This window comes from Emydura macquarii, unplaced genomic scaffold, assembly GCF_026122565.2.
Source record: "Emydura macquarii macquarii isolate MOO-44397 ecotype Brisbane River unplaced genomic scaffold, CSIRO-AGI_Emac_v2 contig_480, whole genome shotgun sequence".
NCBI lineage: Eukaryota > Metazoa > Chordata > Testudines > Chelidae > Emydura > Emydura macquarii.
The window spans coordinates 11,570,713-11,590,122 of NW_027130617.1; the positions used below are offsets into that span (position 1 = coordinate 11,570,713).

The 19,410-nt window shown below is 36.6% G+C and overlaps 1 protein-coding gene and 1 pseudogene across 4 annotated transcripts in view; one reads left to right on the top strand and one right to left on the bottom strand.

The window, feature by feature from the left end:
- Positions 1–1,532: 1,532 nt before the first annotated feature.
- LRRC8B (leucine rich repeat containing 8 VRAC subunit B) overlaps positions 1,533–19,410 on the bottom strand; it is a 57,837-nt gene continuing 39,959 nt past the window's right edge. For 3 of the 4 annotated variants that reach the window (XM_067538508.1, XM_067538509.1, XM_067538511.1), the window contains 4 exons: positions 14,534–14,672; positions 9,401–9,495; positions 5,733–7,894; positions 1,533–4,949 (listed from right to left, as the gene is read on the bottom strand). In XM_067538508.1, the coding sequence (XP_067394609.1) occupies positions 4,677–4,949; positions 5,733–7,868 (2,409 nt within the window). In that variant the 5' untranslated portion in view covers positions 7,869–7,894; positions 9,401–9,495; positions 14,534–14,672 and the 3' untranslated portion in view covers positions 1,533–4,676. The remainder of the gene's footprint in view (positions 4,950–5,732; positions 7,895–9,400; positions 9,496–14,533; positions 14,673–19,410) is intronic. The other variant, XM_067538512.1, reaches the window with a different exon arrangement.
- LOC137146930 (U2 spliceosomal RNA) lies at positions 11,032–11,196 on the top strand (annotated as a pseudogene).

The following is a 19,410-nucleotide window of genomic DNA, read 5'->3' on the forward strand; positions in this document are numbered from 1 at the left end:
TCAGATAATCTAAGGTTCTAGAACTTCCCTGATTTAAGCAACCTACAAGAAGGAATGGAGCGGTTTCCTGCACTTGAGGCTCACACCCATAAGCCACACAAGCCCCTCTCTCAAGCTTCTGTCATCTAGTTCTCCAGAACCTCAGATTTCATTTTTTTTTTTTAATAAAAAATTGCTATTACGCTTGCTGAGAAAACCTCAAAAATGTGAGTATATAAGCTTGTCTACATAGGGAAATTTACTGGCACGACAATACTGATATCTATACTACTATATTTATCCTGGTTTAAATTCCTCATGTGGACACTTATTGCAGAATAAGAGTGTGCCGGTAGACTAGCCCTAAACGAGGCAGAGACAAGTCTGCACAGAGCCTGGAACTATAGCTCTAAGATGTGAACTGCCCCATTTATCTCAGTGAGCCAGTAACTCGGTGAAGATAATTTAGATGTCAGCCTTGTTAACAATTCCATTCTTCATACTAAAGAGGAAGGGAAGAATCACAGATCTGTACAATTTATCATGAGGTTTCATTGTGGTTCCCAAGTATGTAGCATTTTGGGAGATACCACCACTTATTTCCCCACTCCAAATCATGGAGCCAAGCTCAAGAAGTCCAGGAGAGTCCAAAGGCCACAAAGGATCATATTTTGCACGTATGTGCAATTTTCTGTGAGCAGTGTCTTATTTTGGTTACTTGCCTGGGAGGAACTTATTATGGGGGCAGAATGTGGAAGAGTACCATCACCTTTTTCTCTTCCCATTCTGACCCCTGCCTGCACTCCATGTTTACACAAAATCTGAAGTGCCTAGAAGTGGAGTTGGAAAGGTTAGGGGAGGTGGCCTTTCTGTAGCAAGACAGTAATTATGAAGAGGATCAAAGCTAAGTAGCTTCCATCACCAAGAAGTTTCCTTTATGATACAATGTATGAACCGCCTAGACAGTATGCTCCTGCTGAAGCTTCTAACACAGCCACAGCTATTTCTTTCACAGTTTCTTTGCAAAAGGAGTATTTCAAAATCATTACCTGCCAATACATGCTCAGTTTAGCTCCAGCCCCATAAATTGGAACTTTAATTTGCATTAAACATGGCATCATCCTGCAGAAGCAAAGTCCCATGAAGTAAAACAGACAACACGGTGAGGATTTCCTGTGCATCACTGTTCCCAAGATCCAAATGTGCACTTGCTGTTTATGGAAGCCATATGTTCAAGTAAATCCAGTAACAGTGGGTAGAGTATTCTACCTTAGCAACTGGTTAATAAAGATTACCACACAATTCATAACATGAGCAATATGTAGGCCATTATTAAGCAGCAGGTTGACTGCACTAAACGTTTTCTGCTCAACACAAGAGATTCAAAACAGCAGAGAGCCAGTCCGAAGTGATCTTTGCTCAGTGTCTGCCAGGTTCTCTCTTAACAGAAGGGAGCAAAGTTCTAATGACTAAATTCCATGTGTCAAAGATGGGGAGAAATACTGCTGACATGTATGTAGTTAGGGAAATAAAGAAAATAAAGTGTATAGAAATGTAATGCAAAAAATTTAATAGTTTCTCAGTCAAAGAAATGTCCAAAATATGCAAAATCACAATTAATACAAAATACATAAGCAATAACAGTATTGAAACAAATTGAAAAGCCTTTATGGGATTGGTTTATATAAATAGGGTAGATGTCACCACAGCTTGTTGTACAGTAGTTATGAAATTGGATTAATATACTGATTCCCTGTTGATCTCTTCATTCTGAACAAATGTTCATTGTTAAAGTGATGACTGAAATAGACATCAAGAAATTCAGTTCTGGTTGCCTCCATCCTCAGTCCTTAAACAATAGGGAGGAGTGTGTCAGGGTACAGAAGGGAAAACAAAAAAAAAAAAAAAAGGCACACTGTGGCGTGAGTCCAGAGATACCAGCCTTTAAATTTCCTGGCTTTTGTCAGGGTAGAACATAACATTCAGATTATATTACTTTAAAATTCAGGCTTGGTGTTCATTTTCCTTTTTAAAAAGAGAAAAAATTACAAAATGTTAGACACCTGCAATATAGTTGTAGGTTTTGTTTTTTCTTTTCCTTTTGAACAACAGACTTCACCCATGAACCATTAGTATTTATGGGTCCAACCCCAGTTTTTAGACAAAGTTTCCCCAGCTTATTTTGGAGTTTTAGGAATGCAGGATCAGCCTCTAAATTATTTTTCTATTAGTCTAGTTCACTTCTGAAGGACAAGCTCTGGATGAAATGCATACTAAGTAGATCAAAGCCATTGTTAAACTGTGTCAGTGTGCTAATTATAAAAACGGGTTACACAGCTAAAAAGCTGTAAAAATGTTGTTCAGTGTGTATGGTGCAAAGAGGTATCTGTTTAACTTTATGATCTTTTAAATATCAATGCTGCTTTTCAACAAAGGAATGAAATAAAGTTTAAGACTAAAATAAATTTTACCTAAAACATAATCCATTTTTATTTTTAAAGTACTTCATAGGCCAAAATCTTGTGCATCAAATTCTAGCACAAGATGAGTTTAAAATTTAAGTCCTGACACATAGCATTTATACTGTAATTATTAATTCAATTCTATCTAGAGTGGCACAAGTTGTTCTGCTCTGTAGTTATATTCCAAGACTAACTCTGTCTGTGAACTATGCAAGTACCCACAGAACTATCATGAGAATTATATCTTGAATTAAGATATGAAAAATTAGAACTGGAAAGTTACAAACAGATACTAGTCCATAAATACTGGTTAACATTTAGATGTGATTGATCAGTTGATACGAAAATTTTCATTCTACACAGCACCTATTAAAAACAGAAGATTGAAGACTACAGAAAAATCCACCAAGTTCCCTATGTTTCAATCCCTGAGAAGAATGTTTGATTTAGAAAGGTCTTTGGAATGCAATTTGTATGATGAATAAATATTAACCTGTTGGACAGCTAAAGAGACCATCTCCTATGTAGGGGATCAGAATCTCAGTATGTGATTTTTTTTATTTTTTTTTTTTAAAGTTAAGCCTTAACTCCAAGACAATGGCATTGCAAATCAGAGCAAAGAATGACCAAAAATAAATAAGATATATTAATTAATCCTCTAATGATTTAATAACTAGAGTTTACAATAATTCAATATCAAGAGTCTTAAGAAGCCAACATTTCTGCCAGATGTAGTTTCATCTGGTTAAACACACATTAGCCCGCATTTTACACTTGAATTTTAACACATTAGAACGATGTTCCCTGGAAGCATGCTAGCAGATTTTGTCATGAGTGCATATACGTACCCTAACAGGCAAAACCCAAAGTTCTTAGCTGAGATGATAAATTCCAGAAGAGCAAAAAACTTAGAAGTAGATAATGAAACAAAGTGTTCAGAAAAAGAATATATAAAATCTGCAACTACTTTATTTCCATCCAGTTTAGAGTATATTAAATAAAGGATGAGCTTCTCCTCACCTCACATTTTGTACAAACATACCACTTAGCAGAAGAGAGAAAGCTGATGGGGTTTTTACAAGCACTTCTGAACTGTGTGAGAATTTTTTTTTTTTTTTTTAAGTTTTGCCTTCCCTTCACCATCTATTTATCTTTGATGTGCATGCAACTATTTTTCACCAGTACATTAACACCACAATGGGGGAAAACACTGAGGGAGTCAACAATTGGAAGGTTAAGTGGAAAGTGGGAGTATACACCACACTAACACCTGGGATCCCCACAACTCACCAAACAACAATTCATGTCTGCGCTGACTTCCATTTGCCATTATGATCGACAAAGGTAGATGCTATGAAATTATCAATTTATTTTGTCTCAGTAAAGTACATGTGAACAAACCAAATACCTTTGCTATATGAACAATAGCTGCTTGAACACTCAGGGTTCTTCAGATGGATTTTTAAAATTAAACAAGCTATATTTGAATCCCACCTACTACGCAAACAAGATAGTTAATAGGCTCAATTTTTGCTGCTTTATAGACAAAGTATTGAAGTGGATTGTAAGTGGGTGTATAGAATACTTGTCCAAGAGTCAAGTGGCTTCTTCCAAAGTTACAAGTTCAATGTTCAAACACTTTTGTCGCACAAACTCCCCCCCCCCCCAACTGTAAAATGATACTGCAAAATGCTTTTCAAAATGAACTGTGAACCAGTAATTTTGTTATTTTATCGGATAGTCCTAACTTAACACATGCTACTCCAGATCAGTTGTGAGCATATGTCTGAAAAAACAAACCTGGGTAATTCTTGGTCCCAATACAACAGAAGATTAAACCATTTAAAATGATTGTTCTCAGAAGAAATAAAATTGTCCATGAAAAAATGAGACACACACTACAGCCAAGCAACCAACTCTTCCATCCCAACACTCATAACTGCAAACATTTACTACTGAAAGCACAGCCAGTAGAGCCCAAACACTTACATTTCAGGTTATTCACAAATGTGTGTCTATCTGCTAAGTCTACACTTTTGTTGCTTGTTTTAAAGGACAAAAATGCAAATTTTTCCTTTGCTTATAAACAAGACTCAGGGTTGTACAGGTAGATTTAGACCAGGATTGTAAACTATTTGTTAATTCTCTTTCCCTTCTTTTCATCTACACCTATCTTTACACAGATAGTAAGTCAAAGGTCTAAAGGATTTGCTGATGTACACAGTCTCATCTCATTTAGCATTTATCCAAGCATGTCTGCAAACTTTCTCTTACACAAGGTGGAAGCGTTTTTAACAACCTTTCTTCTACAATTAGACAACTCCGTTTTAGAAACTGACATTCTTCTAGTTCAGCAGGAAGCGATTCCAGGTAGTTCCCAATGAGCTCTAGCTGAACAAGGTTCAACAATTGTCCGACACGAGGAGACAAACTCGTCAGACTGTTATATCCCAGAAGTAAACACTGTAGCTTTTTGCACTGAAATAATCCATCTGGCAGTATCTCAATCTAAAAAGAGGAAGGAAGACATGCCAATTAACGCTTGTTAGCCTATATAGAAACTGCATATTTTTCATTACCAAATGCACTTTTTACCCTCAAAATGCTTTTAAATAAAAAATATAGCAGATACAGAGTAAATAAAGAACAATTTTGTATGCTGTAAATATTACAGAGTCAGGAGAAAGCCTGCTTTCAATATTTGCATGTAAACAACACTGCATTTATCTCTGGTTATGAATGTGACTAGGTGAGAAAAGTTTAATTCTTCACAGATCATCAATCAAATTGCTATTATGGTAAGATTGTTTTTCCTACTTTTATGCTCCTTCTTAAGAATCATGCTTAATGAATGACATATATGTCTATGGAAAGCCTTTGGCACCTCCTAAGCACTACACAATCTTTTTAGTAAGGCAGGCAGAGGTGCATCCATGCAGTACAGTGGGTACTTAGAGGCCTGATCTGCTCTACAAACATTTTAATAATATTTGAACACAGCTGTGAACAATCAAGTTAGATATAACAATGCTGAACACAACTGAGCAGTCACTATAGACCAGGCCAATTTACTTTGAACATCAGTGTCAACTACCTGATCATTTAGACCCAGCTTTGACCAGTTTTAAAAAGCAAAAATCACTTCCCCTCTCAATGAACTGGGTATCACATCCCTGTTGTTTACAATGTCAAAGCTGGTGAGCTCTAGCAGGCCACAGGGTCTTTCAGAAGAAACAGGGTAGACTATATCTCAACTTCTAATGCTTAAAGTAATTTAAAAGTTCTACTTACGTGGTTTTTTGTCAGAGCAAGGTACTGCAGATCTGTCAAATAACTGATTTCTTCCGGAACAGAAGTTAGTTTGTTATAACTAAGATCTAAATAGTGTAGCTTTCTACAAAGAAACAGCTGCAGTGGAACATTTTTAATGTTATTGTAATTTAAGTACAGTTGTTCTAGGTTAGATAATGCACCAATCTGCACTGGGACATATGAAATGGTGTTGTGCCACAATTTTAAGCAAGATAGATTCTTGAGATGTTGAAAGCTCATTATTTCTTCCACTGTTCTGAGATTATTTTCTTTTAAGTCTATTTCATGCAAATTGTTAAGGGTGAAAATAGAATGTGGAATGCGCTCTAAATCACAGGAGATCAATTCCAAGGTCCTCAGGTTTACCAACTTTTTCAAGTTGTTCAGTACTATCAGTTTATTTCCTTCATTATTGATAGATAGGTTTTGCAATGAAGGCAACAAGTCTGTAACCACCTGAGGTATACGGGAAAGGTTGTTTTTTAAATAAATTGTTCTCAGATTCTTTAGATCCTGAAAGCCTTCACTATATATAGAGTTGTGGTAATCTAGCACAAAGCATCCTGTTAAACACAATTCCTTGAGGTTTTTTAGATGAAAGACCCAAAGTGGAATCCTTCCGATTTCACTGGATTTTAGACGCAAGGTTTTCAGATTTTCTTCTAGAAAGTTTAATGCTGGATAATCCACAGTTAACAATGAATGATAAATGTTAATTTCTTTGAGATTGACTAGCTGAGTCACTGTTGAAGGAAGCTTGGCTTCAGGAATGAGTTCCAAGCTTAGAACCTCTATTTCAGTCAGTTCAAAGACATTGTCTGGAAGACCATTTAGCATGAAAAGGTGAAGTTCAATCTTGTCCTCAGAATTTCTTATTAGTTTACTTTTCAGTTTTTCCACTGACCACTGATTGTTAAGATTTATCTGTTTCAGTCTGTTTTCACTCAAATCAGATAGGAATATTGAGAATCGTTGTGAATAAAGAGGATCATACTGATCTGCTAAGTGAAGAATAAATGCAAAGTCATTCTTTACGTCCGGGATATCACTGTAATTGCTTTTCTCTCTTAACTTCTCAAAAGAATATTGCTTAAGTGAACTCCTCAACATCCACCATAAACTGTATGTGCAGGTTAGGCCGTAGAAGGTCACTAAAACAACATAAAAGGAAGCTAATACTTTAAAAATTTCAGCTAGTGTATAAACACATTGGTACCTTCTGTAACCTGTAAAGGCTTGAACATCAATTACACAATCAATTTCAAGCGTAATAAAGGTTAAATAATAGGAGACATAAATCATTATTATTACAAATACAATGACTTTGACTATAATCTGTTTCATGTACACTCTATATATGATATCCTTCTCTTCGACATGTACTCTGAATCTTTTCACTTTTTCAAATATAGCTTTAGCTTGTTCCCCTTCTTTTTTGTCTAGAACACTTGAGGAGTTCTCTCTTCCAGTTGTTTCTAAACCAGGCTGTGTATAGGGCAGAGACTGCCTGTTTGCCTCTGCATCTGTTGAATTCCCAGGTGATGAAAGCAATATTTTGGATTTGGATAGTGGCAGATTCTTCACAGACTGCTCAGCAACTGTTTCTGAGAGGGCACGTGTTGTCCATGGAGAATCAAAACACTTGTGAAGAATGGCTACAAAGTGCTCAAGCCTTGAACTTGTGCTAGGATAGTAGAGCCAAAAGTTACTGCAAGCTGCAAAAATGAAAGTATGCAGAAGCACTAGATATGGGAAAAATTTGGCAAACCAATGAAGCTGTCTCTCATAACACACTGCGTCAATGTAGGAATACTGCTGCCGATGAAGATCGTTCTGGATTCTAGAAGGGAGAATTATTTGTGCTGCAGAGCTAGAGGACACATTAAGGCTGGTTTTAACCAAATCCCAAGGCACGGCACAATGACTGTCAAATTCTAGCTTACAAGGAAGACAACACAGCACTCTGGTTTGAGTGAGCTGGAGAGCCCCGGCTAGTACAGCAACTAGCAGCATTATCATGGTGATGTAATACCAGAAGACATCCCACCATGGTTTTAATATGTGGTAGCATGACTGGGCATCTGCTAAATATCTGAGTTCAGTTAGCGTAATCATGACTTTCACCTGTAGGACAGCAACAACTAGAAAAGAGAAAGAGAAAAAGATTTTTAGAACAAGTGCTCAAATCTATTTACTTAATATAATTGAACTATGCAATGCAATTATGTTAAGTTCTGATTATTAGCCAGTTTACTCCTTCTTAAACAAGCATAACAACACTGATATAGAGAACTGAGCTTTGGACCGGCAATTCCCAAATTGTAATACTACTACTTCCACCAATTCACTATACAATTTTGTGCAAGTCACTTAGGGCCTGAAAGTCAATGGGAAAGCTATCATTTATTTTAATGCAGGCTTAAGGCCCTGATCCAGACCAGCACCTAAATTAGGCATGTGCCGAGTAGTTCCATTGAATCCTCCAATAAAACTTTATAAGGGAGACTAAGAACAATAGTAGTCCCACTGAATTCAAAGTTAAGCATCGATTCAGTGCTTTGTTCAGTCATGGTCTTGTGATCTCAGTGCCACAGTTTTTCCATCTGTAAAATGGGGCTAAGACATATGTAACTCACAAAGGTATTGGAAGTATTGAGATTAATATATGTACTATTCTGTAAACACTAAGTATAATGATTAGGAAAGGCTTCAATGCTGACTATCCAACCTGTGAAGTCCAAGCACATTTATTTTTTAATAAAAAGAGATGAACTCATTGAAGAGACCAAGTTTTGGTCCATTTCAAATAAACTAAAAATGTCTTACAATATGAACATTTAAACAAGAGGAGTTCAAACAACATCGTGAGCATCAGAGATGAGACAGACTCATTTGGTCAGTCCATTTTCTACTGCTCTGTGACAGGAACAGCTATAAAAATGTGGAAAATAGGTAGGGAAATTCTTAATGGAAACACTAATAATAGCTGTTCACTTATTGTTTAGTATATAAAGCTACACAGTAGTAAAAATTATACTGCTCCTTTATGGAAAGGCACTTGAATCACAACATAAAGAGTTAAGACTGCTCTTGGCCATAACCCTAGCCAGATTACTCTAGAAAATTAGTACAGAATAAGGAGAACATTTCAATCTTATTGAGATATCAGCAGTACTGCCTGACATAGACTTCCTGATATTAGATGGAATTTTGTTCAACTGAGGAAAACAGAATGCCCCAAATGCACTAGAAATACAGTATAACCTTGATAACTTGTACTTTGATAGCTGACACCCTTCCTGCAACCCTTCTTCTCTTTTCAGCAAAAATTTTGGAGCAGAGTTCTACAGAGAAGTGTATACCTACCAACATATGGTTTTATAAAATATGCTACAGAACAGAAAACTAGCAAGGTATGATATCATAATAAAGCACAACTAAGTGAAGAGAAATATGGATCCTGACACATTGTTTGCATTTTTATGTTATTTCTAATTCTCAAAATTCAATAGTCAGGATAGGTTGCCCAATTAGTGTGTATTACCAAGGCTCTATTGTATTTTATGTGTAAATGCTAGTTTATTTTAATTCAACAAGTGCAAATCAGCATTTATTTAGATACTATACTTAAAGTGTTCATACTTTACCAGTTAAGCAGAATAAGATACACAACAATCTTCAATCAGGAGGTCTACACCTTTTAAAATTCCTTGGACATGCCATCTTTGCATTTATCTTCATTCTGGATGAGAAAGCATTGGGAGTACAGTTGAAGTAGCTGAGCAAACAAGTCAGCCTTCATCAGAATTCTTACCCCATTGCAGATGTGACCTATTAAAAGTGTATGCTTTACAAGTACTTTCTTCATGTTCTCCGTTTTGTAGCCGCAACAACAGTATACTCAGAAACAAAGTAATCTATATTTGAAAGTCAGTTTTCTGCACCATAGCAAACCTGTATAAAAAGGAAACCATATAAAAGAACCTATCCCTAACTAATACTGGGGGGACAATGCTACAGTTTCTTGCTAAATGGCTATGTGAAATCTGCATGATTTCAAGAAACACAAGATATAATTTAGTCCCTTTCAATATTTTTTCAACATTGACACACACAGAGGTAATAGTTTCCATTACAAGAGTACAAATTCTACGGTCTGAGACAAGCTAATAAGATACTGCCAAATACCAATAATATCCAGAGTATGGATGCTACTAATCCAAAACTACTGGATGCTACAGCTGGGCAAACTGAATAGAAAGTATGCCTTTGTCTAGTAATCTCTGAGGTGCCTCAACTCCAAAGAGTTTAAAAGGCAAGTGGCCACAGGACTAAACAGAGCTGTTTTCTGGTCCCTTTAAAGTTTTAAGGAAAGATGTAATGCATGGAAAAACCTTTCACTTTGCTGAAGCCACTTTTTATGGAATGGGAATACAGTGGACTAAGTTACCAGGACCTCCTTAATGAAAAGTGATTGAAGGAGGGCTCAGATAGCTATTATCTACCCCTAAAGTCAGATACAATATCAGAGGATCAAAAAGTTAGAACTCCACAAGATTGAAACATCAAAACAATCACCTATTTGCCCTTCCTTGGTATATGCTTGCAGAGATCCATTCTTAAACAAGTTGAAAGAAACAGTGATTGCTAGCTTCAAAGATCCATTTAAAAAATGAATCCTGATACTTCCTGAAAACAAAATTTCTGTGGATATCACCACCTCTCTTGCTTCTTAAAATGAATACTTGAGTTCAAGAACAAGAAAAATGATACTGCAAGTATCCAAATTAAGGCCTTGATCCTGCAAATGACTTCATGTGTACCTAGCCCAACAGAAGCCGGTAAGGCTTTGTGCAGATGCAGAGGTCCACCTGCACTGGGTCTGCTGCAGAAAGAGGGCTAATGAACTGTTGCATTCAATTCCAACCTAGAATAAAAAGACAATTGTATCTTTCCTGCAAGTGTAAGTAATACAAAGGCTTAGATGCCAATTAGCAAAGTGTTTAATCAGATATTTAGGAGTGCAACACATAGTAAAGGAGACAACATGAAAAACTCAGAGTGGGTCAGAACTTTCTGTTGGAATGATTTTCTGATGGATTTTTCTCTTTTTAATAAATAAATAAATAAATAAAAATTTTCTGTAGGAAAATTTCCATCAGGAACATCAAAACTTTCCCAGCTGCTCCTGGGAAGGCTTTATCAATTCCATTTTCTGCCTGCAGGTAACAGGTGAAATTGACAAAGCCTTCCAGGAGGGCTTTTGAGCCTTCTGATTCTGCCTCTCCCACAGCTTCTTATCAGTTTAATACCTGATATGCTCTCTATCTGAGAGCTTGGCATGAAATGGATTTTTGAAACAGGGCAATGGAATCAGAGCTTGCTCCAGCCACACCACACATCAACCTGGTATTGCAGTCTTTCCAGGAATGGTGCACAAAAAACAACCTTTGTGGGCCAGACAGCTCCAGGCACTGTGCCCCTCTGCCTCTTCCCAACTTTGAGACTGGAGAAGCAGAGAGCTAGGTTGAAAAGCTCTTATCAATCAGACATTCTGCCTGGTATACTGCTGTAGTTTATCTGAAAAAACAATGAAGTAAAATTGCTATTCACTTATCTATCTGTCCCATTTGTAGTGAGAGAGCTTCTCTTCCTTCTAGACAGAGGAGCTAACCATCTAGTAGATTACCTGAAAGTATTTTAAATGGAAGGGCCGCTTTTATATAGATTTTAAATTAAGATAGCTTTAAATACAGTACCTGCTTGTGCTGCCTGCTTCCTATCCCTTATTTTCAACCCATTTAAGAATAACTAGCTCTTGCCAACAGGACCCTATGGCCTTGATTCCATAAAGCATCCCTATTCAAGCATGCTGTGTGTGTGTTTTCCTGAACTGGGGCCAACGAGAGGACTTCCTAGAATTGGAATACAGACACAGTTCTCTGTCTGTGCTTTATCCAGTTTATATGCAACTCTCTTACTGCTTGCTTTCAGTTGCTAAAGCCTAATTCATGGCTATCCTGGGTACCCATTGTCCCTAGCTTAAAATGAGTACGTATGTTACTACTGCCTGCAGCACATTAACAAGCCTTTGAAACTGGGGTGGGTCAGTGACAGAAAGCTCTGAGTAAAATTAACATGGTCTTAAAACAAAACATAAAAAGTTGCCTTTGAATAGATTGCACATTAAAAAGATGCTTATTTATCTCTGTCTCATTGGACTCTCAGTTCAAATACAAGAGAAACACTGCTTGTACAAGGTAAAGGGTTTTGCCAAGTAATTAAACCAATAAATTAGATACAAATGGTGTTTAGCAACTGTAATTATGTCTCAATTAACTTAATCCATTTCTTCATTGGGCACAGAGATGGACTGCTTTTTTACCATTTATTACAGGCTAAGAACAATCCAGATCTACTCGGGAGGTAAAACAAAAAACAGACTGGAAACTAAAATGTAGAATATAACTTGGGCATACAGAATAATCAAAAGGGGCGCATGATATAGTCATTACACCATACCATGTCAGGCTCCTAGATAGCAAATCAGTTAAAAGGCTCTCATTTATATTTTTAAAATATTCCTAAAAAAATCCAAACCATACTCCAAGAGGTGTTTCCAATCAGTCAATTTGCTACTATGAGTGGGTCAAAAGTACCGTGTTATAACTTAAAGTGTGTCTGTCCTGGAAGAATATATACTCCTAACTCTTGTGCATTGTTGCTTAAGCTTATTCTTCTTGTGTAATGAATCTCACTTCCATATTATTCATCATTCAGTTTTTTAAGTTATCCATTATAAAAGATTGTAGCATGGCCCAGAAAATAATTCCTAATTTAAAAATGCACAACCTACAATACTTCAGTGTTTCATGAATACACCTATAGGGCACCTACAGGGGACTGTGCTATAAAGATTGAAGCGTCAGGAAGAAGTGTAAAGTTGCTGTCACATCCTGCACAACTATGCCCCACTTCCTGTTTACTTTCCCAATCTTTCTTAGGCAGAGAGAGAGAGAGGAACCTGTTGCAGAAAATATAGAAAATACCAACAAGTCCATATTACAGCAGCATCAGTATGCTATTTAATCTCTTACAGAGATTTCTTCTTGGTAGTTATATAGACCTGCCTCAGTCACCAATGAAATACTAGAGGTATGTCTCTGTATTTTACAGGGCCTTTCATTCTTAGGCCTTGTCTACACTACGAACTTGAACTATTGCTGACAAGTAATTAGCAACAACTGCAGCTGAACTGAACTCATGCTTTGCCTGGTTTAACTGCAAATGCAGGAAAACTCCATCTAGCTTTCTTTCATAATGTAAGCAAGGCCTCCACAGAATACAAAAGCCCATAGAACTCAACGTAAAATAAAGCAATACAACTATTATCCTTCATATTGTTTGATAAAGAGCTATATGCATCCTTTAAAAAATAATGGTAGTCAGGACAGAAAATAAACTCAAATTAATTCAAAGCAAAGACTGATCAAAATATATGCCAAGATACTTTTAATAAACTAAATATTGAGGAAAGCATGACCTTGTGACAGTTTCTTAGAACAGTCCTATGAAGCAAAGACTACAATGAGTTTTTGTTTATACACAGATGGAAGTTTTCATGTAAAAGTGAAACTAAACTACGTGCAATTTTTATTATTATATTATATATTTTACATACATACACAAAAGTACCCTTTGTTAGTTTGTAGTTCCCTGAAACACACAGATTCAAAAGGTTGCTACAGATCAGACCATTTGTTTTCTCCAGTCCCTAAGCACAAGAATATTTTTCTATAAGAAAAATTCAAGTGTCATGCTATTAAGTTTTTTTGTATTTATATCCTACCATCTGGACTTGTTAATGACTAAATTCTGAAACATCTGGCAAACTATGCTTGTACATTAAAATTAACGTATATACATTAATCCTAATTATAACTGTAATTCTGTAATATTTAAGCAATTAACACATTCCACCATTTTTTACTATATATATTGATAATTTTGCTAAAACCAATTTTATTAAAATAGAAGATCCTTACTCCAGATCAGATCTGTAGTTTGAATAAGACTGAGTGACTAATCAAATTAAATAATGTTTAAATGTAATGGGTTTGATAGTTCTAACTCCATCCCAGCAGCTTTTAACCCATCTCAAAGCCATAAATGCTTTTCAAAGTGCGTTAATTCAACTGGCAATCTTTCCTAAAAGACATGAAAAATTCATCCCTACAGTAATTATGCTGATTTCACTGGAGTTACACCACAGACTAAACTGGCCCATCAACCAGACAGCAAAGCACTGGAACTAGTCAGTTTCCAGGTCAATAATTACTTCAGGCCTGAAAGTCTTACAAGGGGTCAAAGGAAACAAAAACAAAACACCAGTAATTAGTTACAATTTACAAAGCATGCAGTCCCTACAAAATATTACAAATCTAAAAAGTTTTGTGACACTATTTTGTCATATGGTCTCTAGATTTTGCTATCACTCAAAATTATATAATTTACATGCTACATATGTATATTTATAGTAATTCCAGAAGCTGTATTTCCCCCTCCCCCAATGAATACTAAATTAAGAGGAAAGGGTGTGTGGGATTGTGAGAGGAAGACTCACTGAACAGGAGTAGCAGTTCTAGTTTTAAAGAGATACTGCTTTTTGTTGACAACTTATAACTGGCGGCCTTTAACGACCCCCATGTTATGTATTATTTTGCTCAAATTACAATTACATTCATTATTAAACAATTAAAACAGATTTATGCAGTTCACACCTTGTCAAGCATTGTAGTTGACCCTTTAATTCTGTAGGTTCTCTTTTCCAGAAGAGCACACGCATCAAGTCTTTTCAACCACTGTCTTTCAGAAGGCCCTCTTCTGTTATTCCAGTGAGACAGGATGTACTTTCTGGCCCTGATAAGAGACACCAACCATTTTTATGTATCCAACACTATTACTGCCAGGTCACTCACTAATTAGGTAAATTGTAATTCCTGATCTTCAGCACTAATTGCAGAAGCTTTGGAGGAAAAGCAATGTTCAAAACAAGTAAAGACTCCAAGTGAGAAGCTAAATTTGAACTTAAAGTTACATAAAGGATCATTTTTAGAAATCTGAGTAATAGGAACTATATTAGATACTGCCAGTATTCCCACATTAAGGGCAAAAGTGTGAATCCACAAGGAAACAAATCACACAAACCCTATTTTTATCATTCTTCCCCTAATCTTCATATCACTTTCCATGCTATCTGTCAGAAGCTCACCTTCTCATTATACTCCATGTCCTCCTCCTCCAAATCAAGTTCTTAAAAACAAAGGATCTGACCCTGCAATCAGAACTCCATGGACAGACCTCTGACTGTGTGTCAGACTCCACCAAAGTCAACGGACTGCTGCACAATGCAGGCAGATCCAATTGCAGAACTGGCTCCTTAATTCTTTCAGCATTACACCCACCAGTATATGTTATAAAAATTCATGCCTTTCAATGCTGCATCATTTTTGTCTGAACTATTCCTACTATGTTTTCATGCAATTTAGCTTGTAAACTCTTTTGGGCAGGGATTATGTTTTTCTGTGTCTGTATAGCACTAACCACAATCAGCACTCAGACAACAAAATTAAGGCAAACCCTTTCCTTGCCTCTTTCTGGAGGATGTAAGTGAGAAATAGATCACACATGAGCATATATCCTTTTGTACTCAATGCAACCAAGAAAAATGTTTCCCAAATTCTGCAATATTGATAAATCTCTGATGCAGAAGGTCTTTGAAACCAAAATCATAATTGCCTTGCAGGAAAATCTTAACTAATAACCTGTGTTTTCAATAACCTGTGAGAGTAAAGCTCTTATTGAAAATACAGCATACATGTATTCTGAAACACATACTGTTGCTGTAACTGTGCTTGATAACTATTTCCCAACACCGTTAGCACTGGATAAAACTGGCATTAGTTTGCAACATTACTGGAAAATGGTTTCAAGCACCGTTACAATCCATAGACTTGAGCATTTCTAAGTCTAAGATGCTGGGTCTGTCTACTAATATATGAATGAGGTCTTAAAATCAGACCCATCCTAAGCAAGTGGGGAGTCACAATGATAACCCTAGCACTGTACTGCTTGATTTTCTGTACAAAATATTATGCCAGAGAATACGTACGACATTCTAAGCAGACTGGAACAAAATCATCTACTTGTTCTTTCCAATCAACAGCTTTTCGTTTTGAAATTTGAACTGAGCTAGATTAGGTTTATTTCAATGCATTTCCTAACCTACTGATGTGCTGCTGAAACTTTCTGAAAGAAGAGGCTGTTCTCCTTGCTCGGCCAAAAGTCAACTGACCACGTATCACAGTGACTAAATCTCAGCAATGTGTCAAGCTACAGAATATTCTCCCACACTCAGTGAAGAACAGTCTGTGTTCGACTACAAAGGATTCAGTTTATTGTTGATCAAGTAAGCAACCACTAATAAAATCAGCTGTACCAAAACATCAAGATTGTAGAAGATATGGAAATGATTACAAGACTTCAGGCCAAACTGTCATAAATGTACATCAATGGAGGCTTTTGTCTGATTATTTCATCGGTCACTTTGGCCTCTAATCTTCAGCTGTTGGTGGAGGGGGAAGTAATCTATTTGATCTCCAATTTTCACAAAGCTCTGAACAAGATTCAGAAGTAGTCCATATCAAACAAGAAAACTATCTTATTGAAAGCTATGATAATTTTTTTAACAGATCCTATTTATGATCCACACATGAAAATGTCAAGAGATTCTCTGAGCAATTACTCAGCATTCAAAAACCATGTAATGCAGTGTCAAGTTCTAGGATGCTGTGTGTTGATGTGGATCTACTCTGATGACTCACTCTTGCGGCCAGCCCAAGTGAGAGCCACTAGCTCCAGCTCAACAGGATGAACTGTTGAAAATGACGGAGGGCTGTCTACATGAGAGAGTCGCTGTTTAACATTTCACGAAATATGAATTTAAACCAAAATAAGTGTGTCCACACAGTTTACATTGGTTTAACAGTGGCTTTTTGTAGTTTATTGTGAACTGACTGGGAATCAGTTCAAGCTAAAATCAAAATAAGCAAGTGTGTACAGGGGTTTGCACCAGTTTAACTTAAATCAGTTTAAAAACAGATTTAAGTTAAACTGGTGCAACTTTCCCATGTAAACAAACCCTAAGATAAACATCAGCTAGGGGCCTTTCCAGGAGAACAATTTGCAAAACAAATAGCACCTAGGCCAACCCTATGCCCCTCAGTGGGTGTTCCTCCATTGGGTTCAATGGGCATTGGCTCAGACCCTCAGTCATCAGTGATATCATCTGCACCTTTGTTCTTGAAATAAATTACCTTCCTCACACTCTTCATTTTTCTTTCTTTCATCTGCCCTCAGTGTTTTTTTGCCTATGTGCAGAAAGTTCTGCTTATTTATGTATTTGTTAATTTCACACAAAACTGACTACTGAGGGCAATAAGGTTTATCAAATGAACCCTGCAACTAATTGCTCCATGAATGAAACTAAGCAATGCAATCAGCATGGGGTAAGTGCCCAACATCACTGCATGCAGTAGAATGAAAGTCTGTTCTAAAACTTACCAAACAATTACAGCTGGGTTATTACATTTAAACACAGCTTTGTGGCTCCCTATCTTTTTCTTGCCTCTGCTTGGAATATTTTATATTCAGTCATAGGGGTACATCCTACTGTTTGCAAAAGCACTGTAGGAACACATTTCTTTGTTTTATTCTGTGAAATAACTGTAAATAGATACCAGCCAAATTATTAGAAGAAATTATTTTTACTTCTTGAAATCCTTAAGTAATAAGGATAAATACTTAATATTCCTGGAAAATCTTGCTGGAGTGCATAATTATGTCTCAGTAGCGAAACCCTCGCCATACTTCAAACATGCATAGTGAGGATATCACCTTCCTCTGCTAGATTTTCTTGAGTTTCACTATTTTATAGTGAAGAGTTTAACTTGTGCTTTTCCCTTCAAGTCCTCATTAGGCACCATTGGCTTTATGCTGGGTGCTTGGCATGGTGGATCATACCATCTCACTATAAGTAGATATTTTTGGCCATATCTTTATTACCTTCCTGCATGTTCTGTGTAAGATGAGTCATATGGACCACTGCTAGTTTATTACTGAGATCTGAAACATAAGGCACACCGCAGACTTTTGTCCAGTTCATATAGTGAGGTACTACTACATTTTGAGTATTAGCCAAATATGTCACGCAATGAAATTAAGGGCCTGTCTACACAGGAAATCTTTTCCCAGTTTAGGTTTTTCCACTATAATTATACTGTCATAACGACAGTGAAAGTGCATCCACACCACTTTGTTGATGTCGGCTTAATCTACTTCCTCTGTGAGTCACTGCGTCCACATGATTCTGAATTTAAAAAAAAAATACTTGCTCTGTATTCTGTGCAGAGATCTGTGCTTCAGTGTTCTGCTGCCAGGCTCAATGCATTCTGGGATTTTTCTCACAGAATATTGTGGTACCAAAACCTAACAAAACCTACTGGAATCCTGGGACTTGGGCTAAACAGAAATACAAAATAGAAAAACTTCCATGATTCCTCTCCTGGCATCCCATAACTTACCTGGTTTTAGTGAGCCACCACCATTTTCCAACTGCCCAAAGATGTCAGGCAGCATGGAAGAAGCACTACTGAGCACCATGATCCTGACTGTCATTATATGAACAAGGTGCACAAGATGTATTGGCAATCATGCAGGCAGGTGGCATTGCAAGTGTTGGCAGACAGCCACCAGCATTATTCTGTGATGCCACACAGATACTGCTAGAAAAGTGGCAGGATTACCTGCAGCAGTATGGTTAATTTAAAACAAGGATACATTCACACGAACCTTTCAGCAGTATAACTCATTCTATAACAGAGATATGTTGCTTCCAAAGCAGATTAAACTATGATAAGATGCCAGATAAATTGGAAACTAAACGAAACTAAACAAAAATCTTGCATGGACACAAAGCAGTTTATACCAAAAAATGCTGACGTTATACTGAAAAAAAGAAAAAACAACCTTTCCCACATAGACAAGTCCTATGACACTATGATCTCTTGTGTCTTTCTGTAAGACAGTTTTCAGCACAGGCACATAACATATAGTTCTGCTTGTCATCCTGGCAGAAAAAATACAAATTTGGTTTAGACCTGTATTTCTACTAGTTTAATAGCACTCAGAGCCAGCTGCTTGCCCAGGCCAAATATGTCAAAATATTTATGTTCATCATATTGGTTTTAACCCCCACCCCAAATCTAAGCTTACTCTGAAGAGCACTTAAAGTAACCTTTTAAAATCATTCTGTCAATGGAAAATGGCTATGCCTTTAAAATATTAACTACAAATTTGCCTGACAAAGATTTGTACAAGCTCTAAAGCAAAAGTCCTAATATATGGCATCTAAAATGTTGACTATAATAAAGGCAGATATAAGAAGCTATCTTGCAGAGAATTTTTTCTTGCAGATCAATTTTACAAGTCCAAATGGTGAAATCTTTGCTATTATAAAGGCATATATTTTTATTTGCCCTTCATGTTTTATTTATTTGACCTTATTAAAATGTCTGCTAATTTTTCTTTTAGTAATTCA